Here is a 21,782-nt window from a genome sequence, read left to right as displayed (position 1 = left end):
TTTTAACGTTAAAAATTCGGCGTGACACCACAACTGAACATCTGAGTGTTATATATGACATGATAAAAGGTAGTCTAATCAAACAAAACGCTTTTTGTTGGCTTTGGATTTTCTTCCGTAAGCCTACATTAATGAACTGTAATTGGGTTGACCGGCCTGCTAAAAACTCAACCGAGAGCCACAGGTTGACTGATAACTTACAGGAATAGGACCAAACAGGTCACTGTGCCTTGCGCCAATGACGAGACGAATTGTTGTAAAATATTTTTAATTTGAGACCTTTTACTGCAGTAGTGCAGCGTACAAGTAGGATTCCCTATGTCACTGCTTTGCTTTTACACAAGGGCTAAAGGTGCTTTTACACAAGGGCTAAAGGTGCTTCATTAGATAACGTTTCTGTTTAACAACGTCAGTGTGGCGTTACCATCACTCATGTTTCCCGACTTAAGTTCTAAATCAATTGGAACGCAGACGGAACGAAGGATGCAGGCGGATATTCGGCCTTCCTGTAGAAATCCCACAGCCTTCTGGCATCCGGCTCGGCGACAGACCTTTAAGTTATACCTTGTTATAAAATACCTACTTTGTTATCCATTCGCCTATTCTTATTATCACCCAACTAGACCTGACACTAACTTACTATCTGGCACTAGTTAGTATAGTAGTTCTCTTTATCGCGCTGTTACGCAGCACGCTGTTTGGTAATATAGCTCGCTAAAATTGGCGCACTCGGACAATTTAATTCAAACCAACTGATATTGCAACGAGTCTTTCTATTCAATACAATACGTTTGCTCACGGAGTCAAATTCGATAGCCGCGCAAAGCAGAATTAGTTTTAATTACTTATTTGAACGGCGTCATAACCGTTCGACTGGAACGAAAGTAAATATGACATTGTGTCAACTTGAGTGTTGTCGTACCACATTGGGGAACAACTGCTGCATGTCTCTATAGTTGTTGCTTATCGTCATTATCCAGCCCTTGTATACTACTTTGGAAATGTTACATTGTTTTTTTTTTATTACAATTTCCATGTTTTTGCGAGTGAAAAATTAAGCTTCCAGTGAGGTTGATTTTACGTTGCTGATCCAATTTGGCTTCAAAGCCAGAGTAAACCTACCCCAGTAATCTCGATACGAGGCCTGCGAATAAACTAAAATGATTTGTGGGATTTGGGTGGCAAATTAAATTCCCCACTGACACTGTTTTTTGTTTTAAGTTTACAAAATGAATTTGACGCAAACAGGTTTCTAATTTAAAATATCAAGATGGGAAATATATAAAAAAAAAATAACTTTACTGTGATTCCCTTGACGGCCAATCAAAAAATACTTTGACTCAAAGTACAACATAAAAAGAAAAAAATTGCAAATGATACACCCGAAATATAATTTTTATGTGATTGCGCATATCAAGGTTTATCATGTAAGTGAAAATATTTATGTATATTTTCGATACAGAGATAACAGATAAATGTTTTTTACGCCCTTTTTTAATAAAGGGTTTGTTATTTACATGTTGTGCCTGTTTTAGGCAAATTGCTTTTGCTGGGCAAGTTCGTAATTGCGATGTTGCAGCCGGTTTGTTGTATCTGGCACGTTGTGATTGCAATGCTTGTTTATTAGAATGTATTTTATGACACAAGTTTCCCTTTCTGCATGTTTTGCAGTGAATATATATTTGTAAATGAATAGTATTGTTAATGTTAATCAAGTTTATCTGTTGACAATTTTCGAATGTAACCCTATTTAATCTAATCACTGCCATCCAAAGATGTCCCTTGGTTTTAGCCATAATGCATCAGAACCGGCATGGTCCATTCAGGGCAGCGAAAAAGTAAAATATGAGAATATATTTGACAGTCTTGGACCTATCAGTGGAAAGCTTTCTGGAGATGTGGTGGGTAGATAAGGATGTGTTGTTATTTGTCACTTCACAATAGGTAGGCTACATATAAACCAGTTTTGAAAACTTAAGATAAATTTTCAGCACATATGTTTTTACATGCTAGTATTAATACTTATTCGTCATTATGCGAAAAAATAAAATGGAGTGGTCCCAGCAGTCAAGATTAACTAAAAAAGTGCAAGATTCAAAACTTTTAATCAGTATTACAAATGTTTTTTGATGGTGGTAGAATGTAACTTGTTTCCTTTTAAGGTGCGTCCAGTGTTAATGAACTCTAAACTCCCTGTTGACACATTGGGGAAAGTATGGGAACTTTCAGATATCGACAAGGACGGATATTTGGACAAAGAGGAATTTTGTGTGGTAAATATAAATATCCTTTAGATGCCTGTTTTATCTATCAAAGCCTACAGCAATCTTATTGTTTTAAGGCAATGCATTTAGTATATCGTGCAATTGACAAAGAGCCAGTCCCTGCTACTCTTTCAGTGAATCTAGTGCCCCATTCCAAAAGAACAATATCATCCGCTGCTGTGCCATCATCTGCAGATAAAAAGTTGCCTGGTGGGTAAAATATCACTCCTCGAATTTTGCCATAAATGTGTTACGAAGTTTAGGTTGAAGCTACACTTAATTCATAGATTATGCAAACATTAGCTCAGTTTTTTATAGTATTTCTGTTAAACTTGTTTGTAAGGAAGGCCAATTTATAAATTTGTCTGATGTTATTTGCAGGGGCAGTTGCAGTTTTACCTCCAATGCCATCGTCTCCAGCTTTGTCTCTCTCCAGACATGGTAGCACATCCAGCAGCATACCAGGCATATCACCAAAGCATTTGGTTGCAGTAAGTTGTTTATTTATTCTTCAATTTTTTGCTTGTAAGTAGCTTCCTTTTATTATCAGGCACCTCAGACAAGTGTTCCATCACAATGGGTTGTAAGTCAAGCTGACCGTGTGCGTTTCGGTGGCATTTTCCAACAGAAAAAAGAACCAGATGGCTTAATAAGTGGTCCTGCAGCAAGAGATGTGTTTTTGCAAAGTGGTTTATCCCAGCAAGTGTTAGCCCATGTGTGGTAAGACCAACCCTGTACCAAAAACCACAGGTGTGTTTTCCCAACCGAAATATTTTTGTACAGGGGAATGTGTGACAACCAGCAGGTCGGCAAGTTAAGACAGGAGCAGTTTGTTCTGGCCATGCACCTTATATCACAGAAGGTTAAAGGCATTGAACTTCCTACCCAAATAACTCCGGAGATGCTTTCACAAAGCAGTTTGGATTCAGGATTTGGGGTAAGCTGTGTGAATTCTTGATTCTTTGGTAAAATTACAAAGGCACTATCCCAGGAGCTTTTTGTATCTAGAGGTTGCTGCTTGTATATTGCAGAGACACCTGATAATGGGTTGATCCATTGTCTTGTGAAATATATTTTGGTCAAGTTCAGTTACACTGCATTTGCGTCAAGCTGAGCTTATTAACAGTTAAATGTGCTTTTCTGTCTTTTGGGGCGCAAGACATCAGGGCCATATTTTTCTTGACCGCGCCATGTTTTTAACAAAGTCCCCAAATAGCAGCATAGCAAAATGAAAACTGAGTAATTTATTTTATACATATATCTGAAGGCTGTTTATACAAACCAAGTCATTGTTAATGTTCTCAAACTAATAACCTGAGTTTGTTTGTGTAAATAGTGTGTTGTGAAGTTGAGACACAGCCTCCGCCTCAGTGTTTGCTCATAAAATGGAGTGGAGATCCATAATATTGTGGTAAACGACTGTTAATTCTTAGGACACAGGCAGCATATCAGATGGCAGCAGTGGAATCGGAGACTCTGCTGCGATGAGAGAACTTGATGCCCTTAACCAAGAAATTGAAGAACTTAGGAGGGAAAAAGAAGCGCTAACAGCTGAAATACAACACAAAGAGGCCAATATTAAATCAGTTAACAATGAGGTTCAGGTAATAAAACAGCTTTGTTTTTCATTTTTTGTTTTTTTGTTGTGTGTCCAAATGTCACATGGCACTAACAGTGGTGTGACACTGGTAATTGCTTAAAACAGTTTTGTGCCCTTTCTTATTCTTTAGCGTAGAATACAAAATATTTTTAGTTTTAATATATTGTGCACTAGCTTAAACATTTGAAAACAATCTGACATTGCTATAAAACAACTCTAATATTAGATCAATGTTATGAAACTAACAGAAGTTTCAAACTGCAGTCAGCTGATTTATTAACAATCATGAAAAATTGATTTCGCCTGGATGGGCATCCTCAGTTTTTTAATCAAATTCTGAAGAAACCAGTCTCTAATATTATACATGCTATGTTGCTAGAAACAAGCTAACCCTATAACTTTTATTGCAACATTGGTTGATTCTGTTCTTTTCTGCTTGTCACTGATCCTTAGCCATGAATACCCACACACGTGGTTACAATATTATGACATACCACAAGTCTAGCATTTCAACAACACACTGAGCTGGAAAGCATGTATAATATTACACTGCCTTGGTGAGATAATATGAACCATAACATCCAATGCCCTGTACAGTCTCTGGAAGCAATTAGGTTTAGTGCCCTTGCTTGACCGATTGATGCTTGACTGTATTGATTAACCTACTTGCAAGGGAAAGCATTACTTGCTGTTTTTATTTAACTCATCTTGGTCTTGAGTGCATGTGTTCAATTGCTGAATGACTAAAATCAAGCCAAGAGTTAAACATTGCAAACATTCTGTACTTGTGTGTAGTATTTTGCAAAGGTTGCTATGTTTTGTTGTATACAGTAGAAAGGTTTATATGTGAAGTAAAACAGTCTGTATGGAATGCATTAGCTATATACAGTTTGCAAGCCATGAACTTTTTGGAACTTCGAAAGTTGATGTTGAAAATTTGTTGCAACATTTGGTACTTTTACTAGAAAATGGGTCAGATTTAAGAGGTTAATTCCAGGTCTTACATTTGAGGATTGGGGATTTGGATTGTAGGTGGTTAGAACAGCAGCCCGATGCACTCTGACGTTTGGGAATAAGTCTCATTAATATTTAACGCTTGTTTAAAAGCAACTGACTAAAACCATCTCTCAGCATAGCTGTTAGGATGCCCATGCTGTCTTTCAGTGCCAATTTCTTGGCGCCAATGTAGGGAAGCCTTATGTAGCAACAATATTTTATGTGGAATTATTGTTTGACAACAAGAAACAACATGCTTTGAGGAGAATTTGAGTGTGATATGGGAGGGTTGTGTGGCAAAAGACCAGTTGAGTATACATAGCTTCTACCGTTTGTCTAAAATTTTCTGTCTGTTTGTAGTGAATGTTCATGTTGCTTTTACATGAGCAAAATGCTTTTATACAAGTCACGTATAAGTGAAAATGGAACTAAGAATACAAAGCATACAGATAGCGGAAACTGGGCATTGAAATAAATGATCCATTTCCTCGGTCACAGCTTCCCAATTCTTATCTTTTGTTTACATAATTCTGTAGTATTTGAAAAGGCAATAACTTTCTTGAGTACATTAACCCTAGGGCAGTGTTTCCAATCCTTTTTTTGTCAGTGGTACACTGGAAGGTTATTTAGTTGGAAAGAAATCCCCAAAGTGTCATGTTAACCTTTAAATATAGTAACCTATTTTCCTGTTTGAGAATATGAAGGTTTATCGGTCACTCATATGTTGCATGTAATATGGTGTTCGAGCAAGCCACTGTCAAACACCGCCCACCACTTATGTTCTGCATAAATGACGTCAGTCGTAAACTAATTTAAGATGACAACAATAACATCAACCAGGAAGGAAGATGAAAAAATTACATAGGAGAAATATTTAAGTGAATTAAATACTGCCAATCTTGTCTACTACCAAACCCATCTCAACTTTATTGCAATAAGTATTGTTGTGCTTAAATGCATTCGTGAAATTCCTTTCTTGTTGATATGCAAACAAAACTAAACGCATTTTATGTGATTACTGTCAGATCTGTTCAGCAGCGTAATGTGCATGATCTGTAATCACATATTTACCCTACTTGTTTTCAGTAGGAGTTACTCTTTAGTATTCTTGACTTTGAAATGTGTGCAAAACTGTTTTTTTCACCCCTATTTTGTTGTTGAAATTGAAAGCATTCAAATCTGCAGCCCAAGGGCAAAACTAACTGATTACTTGGGCCTTCTTATTTACTTGAAAGCCTGTCAATAACATTTTTATCACCTCCCTGTGAATGCATTCGCACAAGCCCAAGTCTCTACATAGCAATTGTTTCCAACATGTCCTATTGTAACACATAGTTTTAAGGCACAGTTTAAACTTCAAAACTATAACATGTTATCTTTAGGTGTTGTTAGCCCGTGATCACGGTACACATCATAATATGAAAGTTGTGTTTTGTGGTTTCAGGAACTACAGGACACGTTAGATCGTGACAGCAGCTCCCTCGCCCAGCTGGAATGTGACAAGGCCGAAGCACACACCAGATTAGAAGAGTTGGAACAACAACGTAACAAGTTGGATACGATGTTGGCCGACGCTCGGCTTAAACTGCAGGAGGAAAATGAAAACGTAAGTATCTTGCTGATGTTGCTTGTGATACAGTATAGGTGCAACACTATTTTCCTCACAAAATGTGCCCCAACAATATTTAATGTTAGTAAATGCGTGACGACCGTTCTGGGTGTTTTTGTGTCATTTGTCAGTCATTGACTGAATGTTAAAGGAAATTTCTGTTAAAGTTCAAGCCATTTCGGCCCGTCCTAATTTCCAACTATTCATTCAGTTTAACATTTTCTGTAATTGCCGCAATTTAACTTGCATATTGCTACGTGACTGACGTGAGGTATTAAGCTGTGGGTTGGGCGTATTGTAATCACGATCGATATACTTACCAAGGCAGGCGCATGCTGTGTGAGTCCTATACCTGCAAGGACAAGACTAATTAAGATTATTGCCATGCGGTTTGATTGTTATCCTAACGCGGGGACTTGAACCCTAAGTTTCAATTGAGTATAATTGGCCCTAGTGAAGTGTTAATGTTGTAGTGGGCAGATGTTTTTGAACGGTTTTACATAGTCTTACATAACCTGGCGATTAATAAACTCTAAGATGGGATTGCCAAAGTCTGTTCAAAGACATATTAAGCTGACGTTTCAAAGACAACTAAGTTCTTTATTAGGGCTATATTGCTCTAAGCTTTGGCTTTCCTATTCAACGCAGTATAAGTTCCAAGAGTTTTGCACCCAAATAAACTCTTGTTATAGTACCTTACCTATTCCGCAATATAACCCAACACACACAACTCAAAAACACCCCAACTTAGGATACTGTCACACGAATTAAGATAACCATGTACCGCAACCCGTAGATAAAAAGCCTCAGAGCGCAGATAAGCGCGCAGGAGGCCTCAGTTAACCAACAAGAAGCCGATCTTCGCAAAATCCGTGACGATCTGACCGAACTGAGGCAAGAAGAAACCCAACTTGAGCAACGGTTGGAGGCTGGAAAACAACAACAGGAAAACATCGGCCGATCGACCAAACAAGCACAGGATGGAATCGCACAGGTTTGTGTCAAGTTTTACATTTCAGTTTATTGTATTTCTCGCCTTTACCTCTTATACCTTTTGCTCGTTATAAAGGCCTATATTAAACTAATTTCTGTCCGATATAAGGGTAATCTGTTTGCCCTTTTCCATGTCCCGATATGTTGTCATAAGAAATATTTTGACTTATGTTAATAAGCGACTCGCCTACTTCAAAAGCCCCTATATAATAGAGCCTATAGATAACAACGTATCAATTCCCTGTTTGAATATAGAATATCAATAGTGTAATCAAATAGATTGTTGAAATTGCGTGGAGAAATAAGCCGTGCTCACACAATATCGTTCCTACGTGTGTCTGTTTCCTTGAAAAAAAAATATTTATATTCTCAGCATAGTAATGTCACTTATTAAACTTCGAAGGGGATTCGTATTTATCTGTTATACGGTTTACATAAAACATTTTGTACATGATTTTTTGAGTTAAAACTTCAACGTCTTTTCCAATTCACATCAAATCAAATTATTTGTACTTAAAAAACTATACTACGCGGATAAACAATACACACAAGAAATAGAAGAGCATGGGCACACATAAAACCTTAGATAATCGAGTTTACGAAACACACGCGCATTCATGACGTCACGTTTCCTTCCAGGTTCAGTCGAAGCTCAAACAACTGCAAGAGCAAGAAAAGAACGTGACGGCCAACATCGAACAATATGACAACGCCATTGCCGCGATTAAGAGTAAGAACAGTTAACAACAGTTGCTTGCTCGCGACGTTATTTCAGGCTCCTGTGGTTTATGCGCACGTATATACATACGCTTTGTTTGACAGGTGAATCGAACGGCGACTTCAGCTTCGACGCCTTCTCGGTGAGTAGTCACTGTTTAATAATAGCGGCCTCTTGGCTATTTGTTTTATTCACATTCAGCTTCCGTGAGTCACAAAACTGTGTGCTTATAACTCCAATGAGTCGTTGCGAGTTTTCCTCATATCTTGATATTAATTGATTCACTGCCCAATATTACAGGGGTGTCAAACTCATCTTAATGCTCTGGACCATATTTGCCTCAGGCAATTTTGCAAATAATAATATACAATCGATATTTTTCATTTATATGTATTTCAAAAAGATCATATTATAATATCATTATAAGCGCGACCTGTTATAAAAGTTTTGCGTTAGTCATCATTATAAGCGCAACAAAAGTACGCAACATACTTTTGAGATAAGCTACGTTAAGCAAACGCCGAACTAACATGACGCGGGCCAAAGACGGGTGATCCCACCCCTTCAATACAACGTCTGAGTTTGCCTTGGAGCGATCCTTCCTTGATACACGAAAAATTTCACAAATTATTGAGTTTGATGTTATTTCTGTGTACAGAGGCAATTTCAAAATATTATAAAACCATTTCCACAACGCTTTTATTTTTTATAACATTGTGTAATTTTATGTGCAAAAAAGCCATATTATTGCAAAGCTGCGGCATTGTTAATTTTGTTTTCAAACTAAATTCTCTTGATTTGGCACTCTTTTGTAAAAGACTGAGTTTTGTATTCAAAAAGTAGACTAGCTTTCGCGAATTTCCCTCGCTTCATCAGGTGTAAACACGGCACCTTCAATAATTTAATAATTTTATTTTCAGAACTGAAAATGCTTATCAAAGCGAAACATGTTTTCAGAAATTTACAATAAAGTTTCCGATCAAATAGGTTGATTTCGTGAAGAAAATGTTTTCATTGTTTTTTACACAGACTTCTAATATTGGATTAAGCGAGAGCGTTTTCAGCATGGGAGCACTGCAGGAAAAAGTCGACGACATTCAGAAAGATATTAGCGAGGACCCGTTTAAAGACAATCCAGACCCATTTAAAAGTATGTCTAAACTTTTTCTACGTACCACCTGCAATCTAATTGCTATTGTTTATTAGTTAGTCGAATGGAGTTAAAAGTAAAAAATTGGATTTTAATTAAACTAAAAAAAGTGCAATATTGAATTTTTTTTGTTGAAAAAGATGAACGATTGGAGTAATGGATCTTTACGTGTAACAAAGGGGTCATTTTTTTATATTTTGTACACAAAAATGTACATTGTACTTTTAAAATTTAATTAGCTCGCAATGTTTCGTAACAAAGCTTCCTAAACTTCTTTTAGCGCAAACATTCGTTGTGCGAATCTCCTCAGGGTCACGAGCCCAGTTTGGGAAGCTCTAGAACAAACAAACGATTCATTTATTCCTAACTGCAGTCACATCTACAAACATTCGTAACTTTTATAGATAATCATTTATTCACAATCTTGTCCTATAGCTGCTGACCCATTTGAGGGTAGCGACCCATTCGGGGGTGCGGACCCGTTCGCCTCGTCTGCCCCACCAACCACCACTACACCCTCCACTGATCCGTTTGCCGGGTCTGATCCTTTCGCCTCATCCACCACTTCTTCCAACACAACGACCGACCCTTTCAAGACCAACGTCACTTCCGCTTTTTCGTCTGACCCGTTTCCGTCGCAAGATTCGTCGGATCCGTTTTCTGGTCAACACCCTTTCTCCAATAGTAAGCACTTGTTTATGTGTTTTGTGATCGCCGCGGAAGCGATCTTTTGCTGAGATAAAAAGGTGGAATTTTTTCCCTTTTTAATATCGAGTTTTTCAATGCAAAATCGCAACTATTATGTGAGAATCTGTTACACGCAAACGAAGAACACAATGTTTAGGTGCAAAAATATTAGCGGGTGTAGTGGAATGCGCATGTGAATTGTGTGGATGTCTGCAAAGTCTCCATCCTAAACCTTAATCAAATCTACCCACATTTCCAATCTCAGGAAATTGCATTGCGGATAATATTTATAGCTTAAAACGTGCTCGCCATGCAGTCGATTCTGGCAAAGCCCCGTATTTTGCGTGACTTGAAATCAGTTTTGTCTCGATTTTAATTTCTGGCTGTCGCGTTGCAACATCTCGTTACATCCGTGACACATTTTAACTGTTCCCGACTTTTTATAGCGCGTTGTCTATAGTTTATACCATGTATATATCCTCAGCCATTGCCTTACAGCGAGTATACAAATATACAGGTAAAAATGTATAAAAAACTTCATTTTTGTTACTTAAATCCTATTAGACTTTAAACTAATTCTGTTACAAACCGACGTATTCCACAAAAATCTAGTGCAGGTTTGCGGCTTTTCTGCATGCGGTTTCGGCACAAATCCAAGGTTATCTCATGCCAAGACAATTAAAGGTAGTTGCCTAAGTTGATGATAACAACAGCAAGGTTCCAAACATTTGGTTGTTGTTAAAGGTATATTATACCTTTGGCCACATTCATCAGAACCAAAGGGTGGAAATCGTTGTGACAATAGGGCTATAATGGGAAGTGATTCCCTGGAATTGCTTAATAGGTGTTGTACCTTTGACCTAATGTCGTTTCGTGCTCTGCTTGTTAGCACGAAAGTACACAAACATTTTACCTGCAATAAATGGTGGTCTATATTTTTCAGACTCGCCAAGTACAGCAGCATTCGACGAAACAACCTCCTCAACGTTTAGCTCCGACCCCTTCGGGGGCAGCGCAGACGTTTTCTCCAGCACCACAAACAACGCCGACAAAAAGAGTGCTGATAAGTTAGGTATGTTGGTTTCTTCACGAAAGCTGGTTATTCCCCAAAACCGTTATTGTAAATGTTGTCGGTATTGTTTTGGTCGCTATCGGTTGTTTGAAAAAAAAAACTTTTGCCGTGGTTGGTTTATTATAAGCTGCCCACATGTAGCATTGACAATGGAAGCATTAAGACGCGACAACATCTGGTTGCTAAGATTCTGTTGGCCAAAAAACTTGTAGTTGCAGCGCCATAAAAAACATGTCATCTGCCATCGTTGCAAGTTTGTGTGTATCTTATTCATCGTAATCAAGTAGGCCAAGAATTTCCTTGGAAGGATAATCACGTCTGCGGTAAGTTGGCATTGTAACTCGTGATGTGTTTGTTCAGACACAACCACGACCAGTTCAAATACTTCTGGCAAGGACGTCAGCGGTCCATTTGACACTGGTGGTTTTGCACACACATTCTCGGACAACAGCAAGGATTCCGGTAGTCTTTTCAACGACTTGTCGTTCCCGCAAAGCAAAAGTGCAGACGTGAGTCTAACTTTAATAGTAAAATTTCGGAAACTGGGATTTACGAATACAGAATCTGCTCATATTTGCCGAGAAACGCGAGTATTTTGAAATGTAAACGGAATAGCGAGCATACATGCTACATTATATGATACAAAAACATGGTTTCTGTCGACAATTCGGCATCGTCAGTATCGCTTATTCAAATAGAATCAAAATATCAGATACCAAGTCTTTATAACACTGACGGTAGATTTCTACACATATTTTATGAGTTCTCTTTAGGCAAAAACAAACAAGAAAGCATGAAAATAAGTCTAATAAGTGTCCTATGCTCTGATTTTAGACCAAATCAGACCCATGGGGATCAGCATTCGGTGGCTCGGGAAAAGGGGGCGCCGACAACGATCCTTTCGGGGGCGACTCCTTTATGACGTCAAAAAGCGGTGGATCCGACCCGTTCGGTGACGCATTCGGGGGTGTAAAATCGGACAAAAAAGCGCCACCCCGACCCGCGAAACCCGACGATATGGCGCCCAAAGGTTCCACCAAGACGGATTCCAAGGCGAGCAAGGGAGCGTCGAAGCACCACAAGACTAATAAGGTTTGTGAGTTTTCTTCCAAGGCAACGTGAAGTTGAATCGAAAGTTATGCAGGAAATTTCGTGTGTTAACATCCTCGTTAAACGGGTTTTTGTTATGCTCAGAGGGAGACTTATTATCAATCTTAACATATTTGTCAATCAATTTATTTTGCGATATATTTGACTATTAACTTCATGCAATCCAAGTTTTACAAGGGTCTAAAAGAGAGGTCTAGTTGTAGTACACCTCTAATAATCCAAGATTCCTGACCATTGTGTAAACCGAATTAAAACACGCAACTCAATTGGGTTCTAAAATCACCTTCAGATGAAAACCCCCTGATATTTATCGGTACAAGTCGGCTCATTCAACAATTTCGTCCACCAATTTTTTCAGGCAATGACTGAAGCAGAACAACTCGCATGGGCACAAGAGGAGAGTCGCAAGGCGGAGGAAGAACGACGACGTAAACAAAAGCAGGAGCAGGAAGATCTCGAACTTGCGATCGCGCTCAGCAAACAGGGCTGACCCACAACATATTTCCCCATCTCCCTGCTTGACAACTATTTCAGTTTTGACTTGGGGAGCGCGGAGTTTCTGATCCTCATATTGGATCTTTAAATAGGGTTACACGAGCGAGGTGAAGGGAGTATACGCCATTTTTTGTCTTCGGCAACTTTTTTTCGTTATTTTCATGGTTTTTATGCCCTATTACATTCACGAACAGCTTGGTGAACTTTTTTCTCTCGTGTCCTGCACATGAACCTGTGTTTCTTGACAAGAAAATCATTCCCATTGTCGCCTTCGACAATATCATCCCAAAGTTTTATTTGATACCAATTAAACTGTATCGAAAACATCTCAAAATGCGTTACTCAATACCAGAAGTCATGTACAAAGCATTTTGACACAAAACGTTACTGCCTAAGTTAATCCTCTTCCACAACCTCCCTTCATCGATAATAACCCAGAACCACAGACTCACATGCTCGTTTGATCCAGTTTTTCACACAGCTGCTGCTGTTATCACCAGTGTGTGCGTTAGATGCAAAGCTTCAATTAACTATCTCCAACATGCAGCAGGGTATAAACACATGACACCCTATTATCACTTTGTCTCTTCCCACCTTCGTTTCGTTCATGCTTTCACGCTTTAAACTCGCGCTATGAAAACTGCTCAGATTGAAGCCTGTGGCTTCTCTCGAAAACCCAGCGAATTTGGTCGTCCAGTCCCTGTTATTTCTTGCCCATTATCGTTATATACATTCCTCCCCCTGGCTCCACAGGCGCATTAGTGTTTTTTAGGAGCCCCACAGTCGTGTCTGGCGACCCGATGGTATGACTATATACATTTTCTAAAAAGATTTATGTGTCCTATCTATGTATTTTCACTTTTTAAGCACGTATCTGAGTCCTATTCACGTGGTTTTTACGGTCTTAATTCGTGCACTTAAAACCACAGATCGGTGTGAAAATGAAACGTTATTCCACAATTTACCACCTTCGCTATACAATCTCAATTCACTTTCAAGCTTTGTGGCAGAATAACCCTCCATGTCGTCGCTGCTGGGCGTAATTTAACCCAAACCAAATTTGCCAAACAATTGTCCGTGTCGTTCTGTTTTAGACGAGTGCAGGGCCAGTGCGTAGAGCAAGTGAGCTTGTCTGGAAGTGGTTTTCTCTGTATATGGTGCGCAACAGTCGTTTTTTTTAGTGTTCACGTTGTTGTAATGACAAGCGTTTTACTTGCGTAAAAGTCAATTAGTTTAGTTGTTAAACACGTTGCCAATATTACGCATGTTGAAAACAACTGATAGCGCTCGCATAGGTGCAAAGAGGAATATAAGGCTACTGCTTGGAAAATAGTTTTTATTTGTTTGTTTTCTTGATAACGTAAGCCCACGTTTCATATACTCAAGCTTTTCTTTGAAAGTAGTAGTAATAAAACTACGGCACAAGCACTACCGCAAAAACTCGCATCGAATGTTCCATAGCGTTACACAATTGCGCAAGCCAGAAAGCCACCGTGTATGTGACGATTTGCGCGAACACGAACGTTCGTTTTTTGCGATTTTCGACCACAATTAACCTTAGTTTACACCTAAAAATCGGGGAATTCCCCCAAAAAATCGAACCCCCTCCCCCCTTTAAAAAATCCTGGATGCGTCTATGTTCAAGGCCGATCGTTTTACCCTGTTTTAGTGTCTGCACTGACCGTAAAACTTCCTCAGGTAATTTTTATTAACATATAACACTGTATACAATCATAACCAAAAACACGAAACAATATGGCTGAATAATATAACACATAAATACATAACCAAGAATTACCATCTTCATACATACATTAAATTCCACCATTAGGAGTCCCACGGTTGGCAGTTGGGTCTTTGTGACGCACCACAAAATCAGGCGACACTGTAAAACGTGGCCCAGCACCACCACCTCTTGAATGACCGTTCAAGCCCGATAACAAAGTACCTCTGTGTGCTGATCCCTTAATGATATTTCCCTTTGATTTATCGCCTGCTTCCGCTGTGGCCCCGTCAAGAACTTGCCTCATTTCTGCCTCCAAGACCACACTGTCGTCTTCATCGTAGACGAGGTGGTCGTTTATAACGTTAACCCGCAGTACTGGATTTTCGTGAAACATCATCGGCTCCGGTGTCGTGGCCGGCACTTCTGGCATGTACGAGTGTCTGTACCGGCGAAGGTGGGATTCCTGCTGTAAAAAACAAGAACATTTTAGTGGAGAAATGTTGATAGCAGTCTAGTGGTTGGTAAATTTTTGGGATTTAAAAGTTCTTATCAAAAAAAAAGTAAAATATTGTTCTCTGCACGCACTAAGAGCAGTGGATCGTGCCAGTTAGGATCAATTTTTCAATGTGACTGAATATATAAGAGGTAATTTATTGTTTCGGATTATATTCCTTTTCACCCGATTCAAATTGTTTTCGACGCTTGAAGCGTGATATAAGACAGTAAAAATCACCGCTTCAAGCGTGCTGTGGCAGCAACACGGGCAACATCTGTTGCTCTCTTCAACGCTTCAAGCGTTCGGAGCAACAACACAGACGTATCTTCGTTGTAGCGAGAAATGTTACGCATCATTGCTGCGCGTGATACCGTTGAAATGCTACGATATTTTTTGTATTGCACCAGAATGGCAATGCGTCCGTTGCGACGGACGCAAAATGTTTGCCATTGAGACGTACATCGTTATTGGAGGGGACTCGTTGGATTTTAATTGGATTGAAACTACACTGCAAATAAACGATTAACAATGGGCGCCAAAAAAATCTAGATTTAAAGCAACAGAAGTGGGTGGTGAAAACCTTCGTTTGAAACTGGTTCGTATTTGTTCTACAATATGAATAAGCATCAGTTGCTTTGCTTTGGCCTATGCGGGTCCATTTCCTACAAATGGTGGTAATGCCATTACTATTATGCATTGTATTATTTTCTGAATTATTTCAGATTCAAAACATGCATGTTTTTTTTCTTACGATATGTAGTGGTACCAAATTGCTATGCATGAATACTTTTAGTTTGGCTTATTTTTCTCAAACTTGACACAAATGTGGCCAATTTGCAGTTGAAAATCCTGTGGTGAAGTGGTATGTCACATTCGCTTTAAAAAAGCGAAAGACCTTGGTTCGATTCCAAGTGGGATTATGTTATGGTCGCAAACTTAGCCTATGCAATTTCATTGTGCAAACATCTTTTGTTTTGATTGATAATTTTTTTTTAATATTTTGTTTTTTGAAATAAGCATGATCTTTTTGCTGTACTACTGTTGTTTAATGAAAGGATTGTTGGATTCTTTGTTGTGATTGTCAATTTCTTTCCTTTTTACCAATATATTTAAGTTTGCTGTTTTGGTTACTAATTTTTCCGCAAATACAAGCAATTTTTGCATGTAAAATTCATTGTATTAAAAAAAAGTTTAACATCATTTTACAAAAAATATTTACAGGACTATCAGCTGAATAGGTATTGTCAAAGCTAATGTAAAGTTAGGCACTAACAGTATCAAGAGCAGAAGTGATTAAAGAAAATGAAGAAATTTGTAAGATTTTTCTAGCATTTCAAGTTGTTCAGTATTTGCTTTTTAGTTATTCATGTAAACATAGGTGTTTTTTTTAACATACACACATGTTTTAAAAGGCAATAAAGAAAAGAGGATCAACTTTATTTTCCATTAAAAAACATGGGACAGCAAAATCTCAGAGGCCAGCATTTTTAAAACCTAGGCCTACTGCAGTGGAAAAAGAAATAAAGGAACAGCCAAGTACAAGCTACTTGTCACATAATGGCAAATGTGCAACAAGTTACCCATACGTTGCTACAAGAGCAAAGTTAAGCAAAAATTGGAGGGCCGAAGAGGAGAATTTATTAAATGTTGCATTAGAGTTACATAATCCCCAGTCACATGAGTGCACAGTTTGCCATTGTATTTTGGAAAATATTCTACGTTGCAATGATTGTGGTGTTGCGACATACTTCTGTCAAAGCTGTTGGGAGAAAACACACATCAACTTGCCTTTTCATACACCTGAAATGTGGCAGGTAAAGTAAAATGTAGTTTTTTATTAGGCCTACAAATTGTCTTACATAGTTGCACACTTTGGGAAATTGATTTTCAGGAATGCATGTTTGTTACTATTAAGCCAACACCTAAATTGCTGCAAAGACCGGACCAACATATCTGTAATACAAATTTTGTCAAGCAAATGGTCATAATTGATTCTGTTGGTAAGTTAGCTTTACAATTGTTGTGTGTTGTTGAATAAGCAATACATGTTGTTAAATACAAAACACATGCAACAGATAGCATATTCACTCAAGTCATGCTACACAAAATATTTCTACTGCTATGTAAATACTAAAATGTTTCCAGGGAATCAACACCAACATAACATTCAATTTTGCAAATGTGAAAGTGAAGCAACGACCTTACTGCGATTAAATCTCTGGGCTTGCTCTCCAGTTCACCCAAGAATGGCGCTGAGCATTAAATTGTTGGACACAATTAGAGTTTTGAACATGGAAAAACATCTGTCTGTGGAAGGTTTTTGCCATGCTCTACAGTACAGATTTTGTCCCACACCTGGTCAACCATGTTATGTATGTGATTTACTTTAAACAATAAAAATATTTTTTACTTCCTATATTTTTTCACATCCGTAATTTAGGTAAAGGACCTGTCGAAGGTTCTTCTTCGGGAAACCCTTGAGTCATATAGGCATCATATATATCAACTGCAACATGCCCAGTCTGGTCACTTTATTGATGTTGATGATGGCACATCATGTCCTGCATGTGCTGGGGTATTGCGCCACACTTGTTCTGTAAAAATATCTTTGCAAATGTGCATAATATTTAGTATTATTCAATGACAGAAAGTCTATTTAGTATCCTTTACTCAACTCATACCTTTTGTTACTTTTTAAGAATCCAGCTTGTGATAATCTCATCTGCATGGATGCTAACTTCGGTTTGGTAAGACGAAAGGCAGCAGGCGATCAGAGCTTAGAACCTCACCACAAAAATAGATTTTTTCTCCCTGATGAAATGGTGGATAAGTTTGTTGAAACTTATGATGACAGACACAAGCAAACAATGGTTTAAAAATAAAAATATTTACATCCTTTTTTCTCACAATCCAATATTTTTTTCATATAATAGGAATGCAGTGACTTTCAAGCTGGAAGCAGAATCCGTTCCAAAGGAAAAAATGCAAAGTTAGATATAAAAGGAGTGTTTGGTTCATGTTGCAGACATGAAATACCCAAATTTTTTATGAATCTAAAACATGGTGAAAGGTACACCTAGTAATTATTATTTTTTTGGTGATGTGATTGTTTGTTAATTTTTTTTCTATTTTGTAGGTTTGCGTATCCTGTTTGTTTATTAAGAAACATTTTGTCTCAAACACCAAATGATGTTAAAGTTCTATATGATGTGGCTTGTCGCCTGTACAGTCATTGTTTGGTAAATACGCACTGCAAGGTAATCCTAGTACTACCTGTTAATAACTGTTGCCGTTTTCTGTGAAGCTACAACCTCAAAGGAACAGTCAAATTTTAAACCGGGTTGAATTTGCAGTTCCTGTTTTTCATGGATATGGACACAAATTAGACTGCCAGGTATGAATGAGCTTTACATGATACAAAAATAAAAAAAAATCTTCAGACTTGCTGAATTAAACCTATGCCTAGTATTCAAAATTTTTCACCTAGATAAAATTCTCACCTCGTAACAAAGAAGGATTTGGTTTAATCGATGGAGAGGGAATGGAAAGGATGTGGTCATATTTGAGAGGTTCCAGCAAAATGACCAAAGAAATGAAGCCAGAGCACAGACTAGATCTAATCTGTGACAACTTGTTGCACTACACCTCTAAGCAACGTTCAAAACTAGGTTAAGTTTTATTTTTTTTTCAGGTTTTGATTTAGTAAATATACCTTTTTGTATTGAATAGGATCTAGTTTGACACATAAGCTGCTAAGGGCAAAAGCAGTTTACGAAGAAACATCATTTTGTGTTTCTTCTTATCCAGGTCCATAATATTATTTTTTTATATTTTAGTTTTGTTACCACAGATACATTTGTAGGTAACATACAGGGAATTGGCCCACAACAACAACCAGGCCCTGATACGGAAAACAAATTAGAACCACTTGAGCAGTACGCTCTTAAATTAAATGAATGGAGTAATAAAAGGTATGTACTAAACAAAAAAATTACCTTTAGGTACTTAAAAATTGTATTTTTATTTTATTTAGGATCCTTTTGGCTGGTGCTGAAAATCAAAATGGAATCAATGAAATTGAAATTGCCGACCTTGCTGCATCTGTTGCTAGGTATTGCTAAAGTTTGTGTGAACTGGTCTAAAAATAACATTGTGTTGATGATTGCAGGCTTGATAAGCAACTTAATGCAATAGAAAAAAAACAAAAGATTCAACGACAAACAATGACAAACATGATATTTCAGGAAAACTTGAAAAATGCAACAAAAAAGCAAAAAAAAACAGTTCTTACAAAATTACAAAAAGAAGTAAAAGAAAGGCAATTTTTAATTTCATTGCTAAAAAAGTATCCCGGTGGGTGTTATACTGTACAACATTATTATTTCAACTGTGTTTCAAAGTAATTATTTCCAGGTGGTCAATCAGTAGCTAGCAGGCTGTTGAAAAACATACGACGCACAAACACAAACATAAGAAAAGGAATTAGGCAATACAATGAACTTCAAGGTAACCCTGATGCAGAACATCCAGGAATTTTGAATTTCACAGATGTTGTGGAGAACAGTTTTGTTAATGAAACTTATGAAACAGCTTTACCCAAACTGGTTAGGGAAAACTATTTTTTGATGATGCGAGCCTCCGAAGAAATTAATATTGTGAAACAGGATATGATCAGTTGCCTAATTTTTTATCAGAAGCAAGTTGACAAAATTAACATGTTGCGCTGTACCAGCAGCCAGTATGCAGCATATCTTTCTTCACTCCAATGCCAGCTTGAATCAGTGCTGTGGCATTTGTATAAAAGTTTTAAAATGCATGTAACTTTTCCACTACCAAAGTTGTATTTCAAATTGCTTTTTGATGACGATGAAAATTCAGAGTGGGCTGATATATACAATAATTTATTGCCCGAAACTTCAGTTCAAGATTTTGATGACGACCTAGATTCTGACGACGAGGACATGTGTTAATTGTGAATTTTGTCCGCTGTGCGTTCCCTTTTTTCAACCAGTTTTGGTGCGTCTCAGAGACTTGCATTTGTAACAAATAATCGGCAAGAATTTGATCCAGTTTGCAGTTGTTGAGGCAATAATCTGTTTACTACAGCCTCTAATTGTGTTGTTAATTTTTATCGCAATACATAATTGGATTATGGTTGTTGCTGAAAAAATACGTTAGCATAATACAGACAGGTAGAAAAGTAAATCAATTGTCCGGCCACCATACCAACCTACGCAGTAGCCCCATTCCCTTGAGTCCTTCAGCTTTTTTCTTTTTCAAACACTATCATTGTTACCATTAAGTGCGTCACAGAAAACAACAATTGACTTTGTGTGTAAACAACTAAAGCAAGTTGAAGTAAAACATGTATGTGGTTCAAACCCATAACGAACTGACAAACACCGATATAAAACTCATCAATTCATATGGTACTTTGCTCCTAATTATACCCGACAAAAATCACATTTACTAACCACAGTAATTGCGTTAAATACGCCCGTGAGTCCACAGGGTCCGTGAGTTCACAGTTTTGAATTTCCCAAATGCAGCTATCTGGTTATTTTTAAAAATAAGCCTTTGTGCAATTTGTACCAAGCCAACTAAATGTTAATTCGAGTTGTTCTACCAAGCCGTTTTCATTTTAACGCTGCCGTTTTTGAGTAGTCAACAGAAACGCACAGCACATGATTGCTGTCAGTCGAGACAAACTAGCGTTAATGGTCATGCCCTTCCATGCAGCTATGATGTGCCACCCTAATTTTTTTGTTTCTCACTCTTTCGGATTGAAATTTGTAACAAGTTAAGTAAATGTTAATTCGAGTTGTTCTACCAAGCCGTTTTCACTTTAACGCTGCCGTTTTTGAGTAGTCAACAGAAACGCACAGCACATGATTGCTGTCAGTCGAGACAAACTAGCGTTAATGGTCATGCCCTTCCATGCAGCTATGATGTGCCACCCTAATTTTTTTGTTTCTCACTCTTTCGGATTAAAATTTGTAACAAGTTAAGTAAATGTTAATTCGAGTTGTTCTACCAAGCTGTTTTCACTTTAACGCTGTCGTTTTTGAGTTGTTGACAGAAACGCGCAGCACATGATTGCTGTCAGTCGAGACAAACCAGCGCCCAATGGTCATGCCCTTCCATGCAGCTATGATGTGCCACCCTAATTTTTTTGTTTCTCACTCTTTCGGATTGAAATTTGTAACAAGTTAAGTAAATGTTAATTCGAGTTGTTCTACCAAGCCGTTTTCACTTTAACGCTGTCGTTTTTGAGTTGTTGACAGAAACGCGCAGCACATGATTGCTGTCAGTCGAGACAAACCAGCGCCCAATGGTCATGCCCTTCCATGCAGCTATGATGTGCCACCCTAATTTTTTTGTTTCTCACTCTTTCGGATTGAAATTTGTAACAAGTAAACTAAGTGTTAATTCGAGTTGTTCTGCCAAGCCGTTTTCATTTTAACGCTGCCGTTTTTGAGTAGTCAACAGAAACGCACAGCACATGATTGCTGTCAGTCGAGACAAACTAGCGTTAATGGTCATGCCCTTCCATGCAGCTATGATGTGCCACCCTAATTTTTTTGTTTCTCACTCTTTCGGATTAAAATTTGTAACAAGTTAAGTAAATGTTAATTCGAGTTGTTCTACCAAGCCGTTTTCACTTTAACGCTGTCGTTTTTGAGTTGTTGACAGAAACGCGCAGCACATGATTGCTGTCAGTCGAGACAAACCAGCGCCCAATGGTCATGCCCTTCCATGCAGCTATGATGTGCCACCCTAATTTTTTTGTTTCTCACTCTTTCGGATTGAAATTTGTAACAAGTAAACTAAGTGTTAATTCGAGTTGTTCTGCCAAGCCGTTTTCA

At 38.0% G+C, this 21,782-nt stretch overlaps 2 protein-coding genes across 2 annotated transcripts; both read left to right on the top strand.

The window, feature by feature from the left end:
* Positions 1 to 1,670: 1,670 nt before the first annotated feature.
* LOC145892753 (uncharacterized) lies at positions 1,671 to 13,753 on the top strand. The gene is made up of 17 exons (XM_082982032.1): positions 1,671 to 1,901; positions 2,163 to 2,273; positions 2,342 to 2,474; positions 2,646 to 2,755; positions 2,815 to 2,984; positions 3,048 to 3,201; positions 3,698 to 3,868; positions 6,305 to 6,466; positions 7,266 to 7,463; positions 8,102 to 8,192; positions 8,285 to 8,322; positions 9,210 to 9,330; positions 9,766 to 10,014; positions 10,961 to 11,089; positions 11,450 to 11,598; positions 11,924 to 12,181; positions 12,558 to 13,753. The coding sequence occupies exons 1-17, from the start codon at positions 1,776 to 1,778 to the stop codon at positions 12,687 to 12,689; spliced, it is 2,502 nt and encodes an 833-aa protein (XP_082838158.1). The 5' UTR covers positions 1,671 to 1,775; the 3' UTR covers positions 12,690 to 13,753.
* A 3,409-nt stretch (positions 13,754 to 17,162) lies between these two features.
* LOC145889646 (uncharacterized) lies at positions 17,163 to 20,073 on the top strand. Its single transcript, XM_082980641.1, has 12 exons — positions 17,163 to 17,288; positions 17,357 to 17,491; positions 17,616 to 17,786; positions 17,850 to 17,986; positions 18,053 to 18,155; positions 18,221 to 18,310; positions 18,404 to 18,584; positions 18,646 to 18,723; positions 18,779 to 18,887; positions 18,950 to 19,027; positions 19,085 to 19,269; positions 19,330 to 20,073. The coding sequence occupies exons 1-12, from the start codon at positions 17,163 to 17,165 to the stop codon at positions 19,884 to 19,886; spliced, it is 1,950 nt and encodes a 649-aa protein (XP_082836767.1). The 3' UTR covers positions 19,887 to 20,073.
* The last annotated feature ends 1,709 nt before the right edge of the window (positions 20,074 to 21,782 follow it).

The sequence above is a fragment of the Ascidia mentula genome, chromosome 1 (assembly GCF_947561715.1).
Source record: "Ascidia mentula chromosome 1, kaAscMent1.1, whole genome shotgun sequence".
Taxonomy (NCBI): domain Eukaryota; kingdom Metazoa; phylum Chordata; class Ascidiacea; order Phlebobranchia; family Ascidiidae; genus Ascidia; species Ascidia mentula.
The sequence above is the reverse complement of the archived record's forward strand: the minus strand, read 5'-3'. Positions and strand labels throughout refer to the sequence as shown.

What these genes read in the sequence shown, in the direction of transcription:
- LOC145889646 (XM_082980641.1), top strand. Translation starts at nt 17,163, where the DNA reads ATGGCGCTGAGCATTAAATTGTTGGACACAATTAGAGTTTTGAACATG. An exon ending in ACAGACACAAGCAAACAATG is followed by an intron (nt 17,787 to 17,849) that starts GTTTAAAAATAA and finishes TTCATATAATAG; the next exon opens with GAATGCAGTGACTTTCAAGC. An exon ending in GCCTGTACAGTCATTGTTTG is followed by an intron (nt 18,156 to 18,220) that starts GTAAATACGCAC and finishes TTTTCTGTGAAG; the next exon opens with CTACAACCTCAAAGGAACAG.
- LOC145892753 (XM_082982032.1), top strand. Translation starts at nt 1,776, where the DNA reads ATGTCCCTTGGTTTTAGCCATAATGCATCAGAACCGGCATGGTCCATT. An exon ending in CACCAAAGCATTTGGTTGCA is followed by an intron (nt 2,756 to 2,814) that starts GTAAGTTGTTTA and finishes TTTTATTATCAG; the next exon opens with GCACCTCAGACAAGTGTTCC. An exon ending in CAATCCAGACCCATTTAAAA is followed by an intron (nt 9,331 to 9,765) that starts GTATGTCTAAAC and finishes CTTGTCCTATAG; the next exon opens with CTGCTGACCCATTTGAGGGT.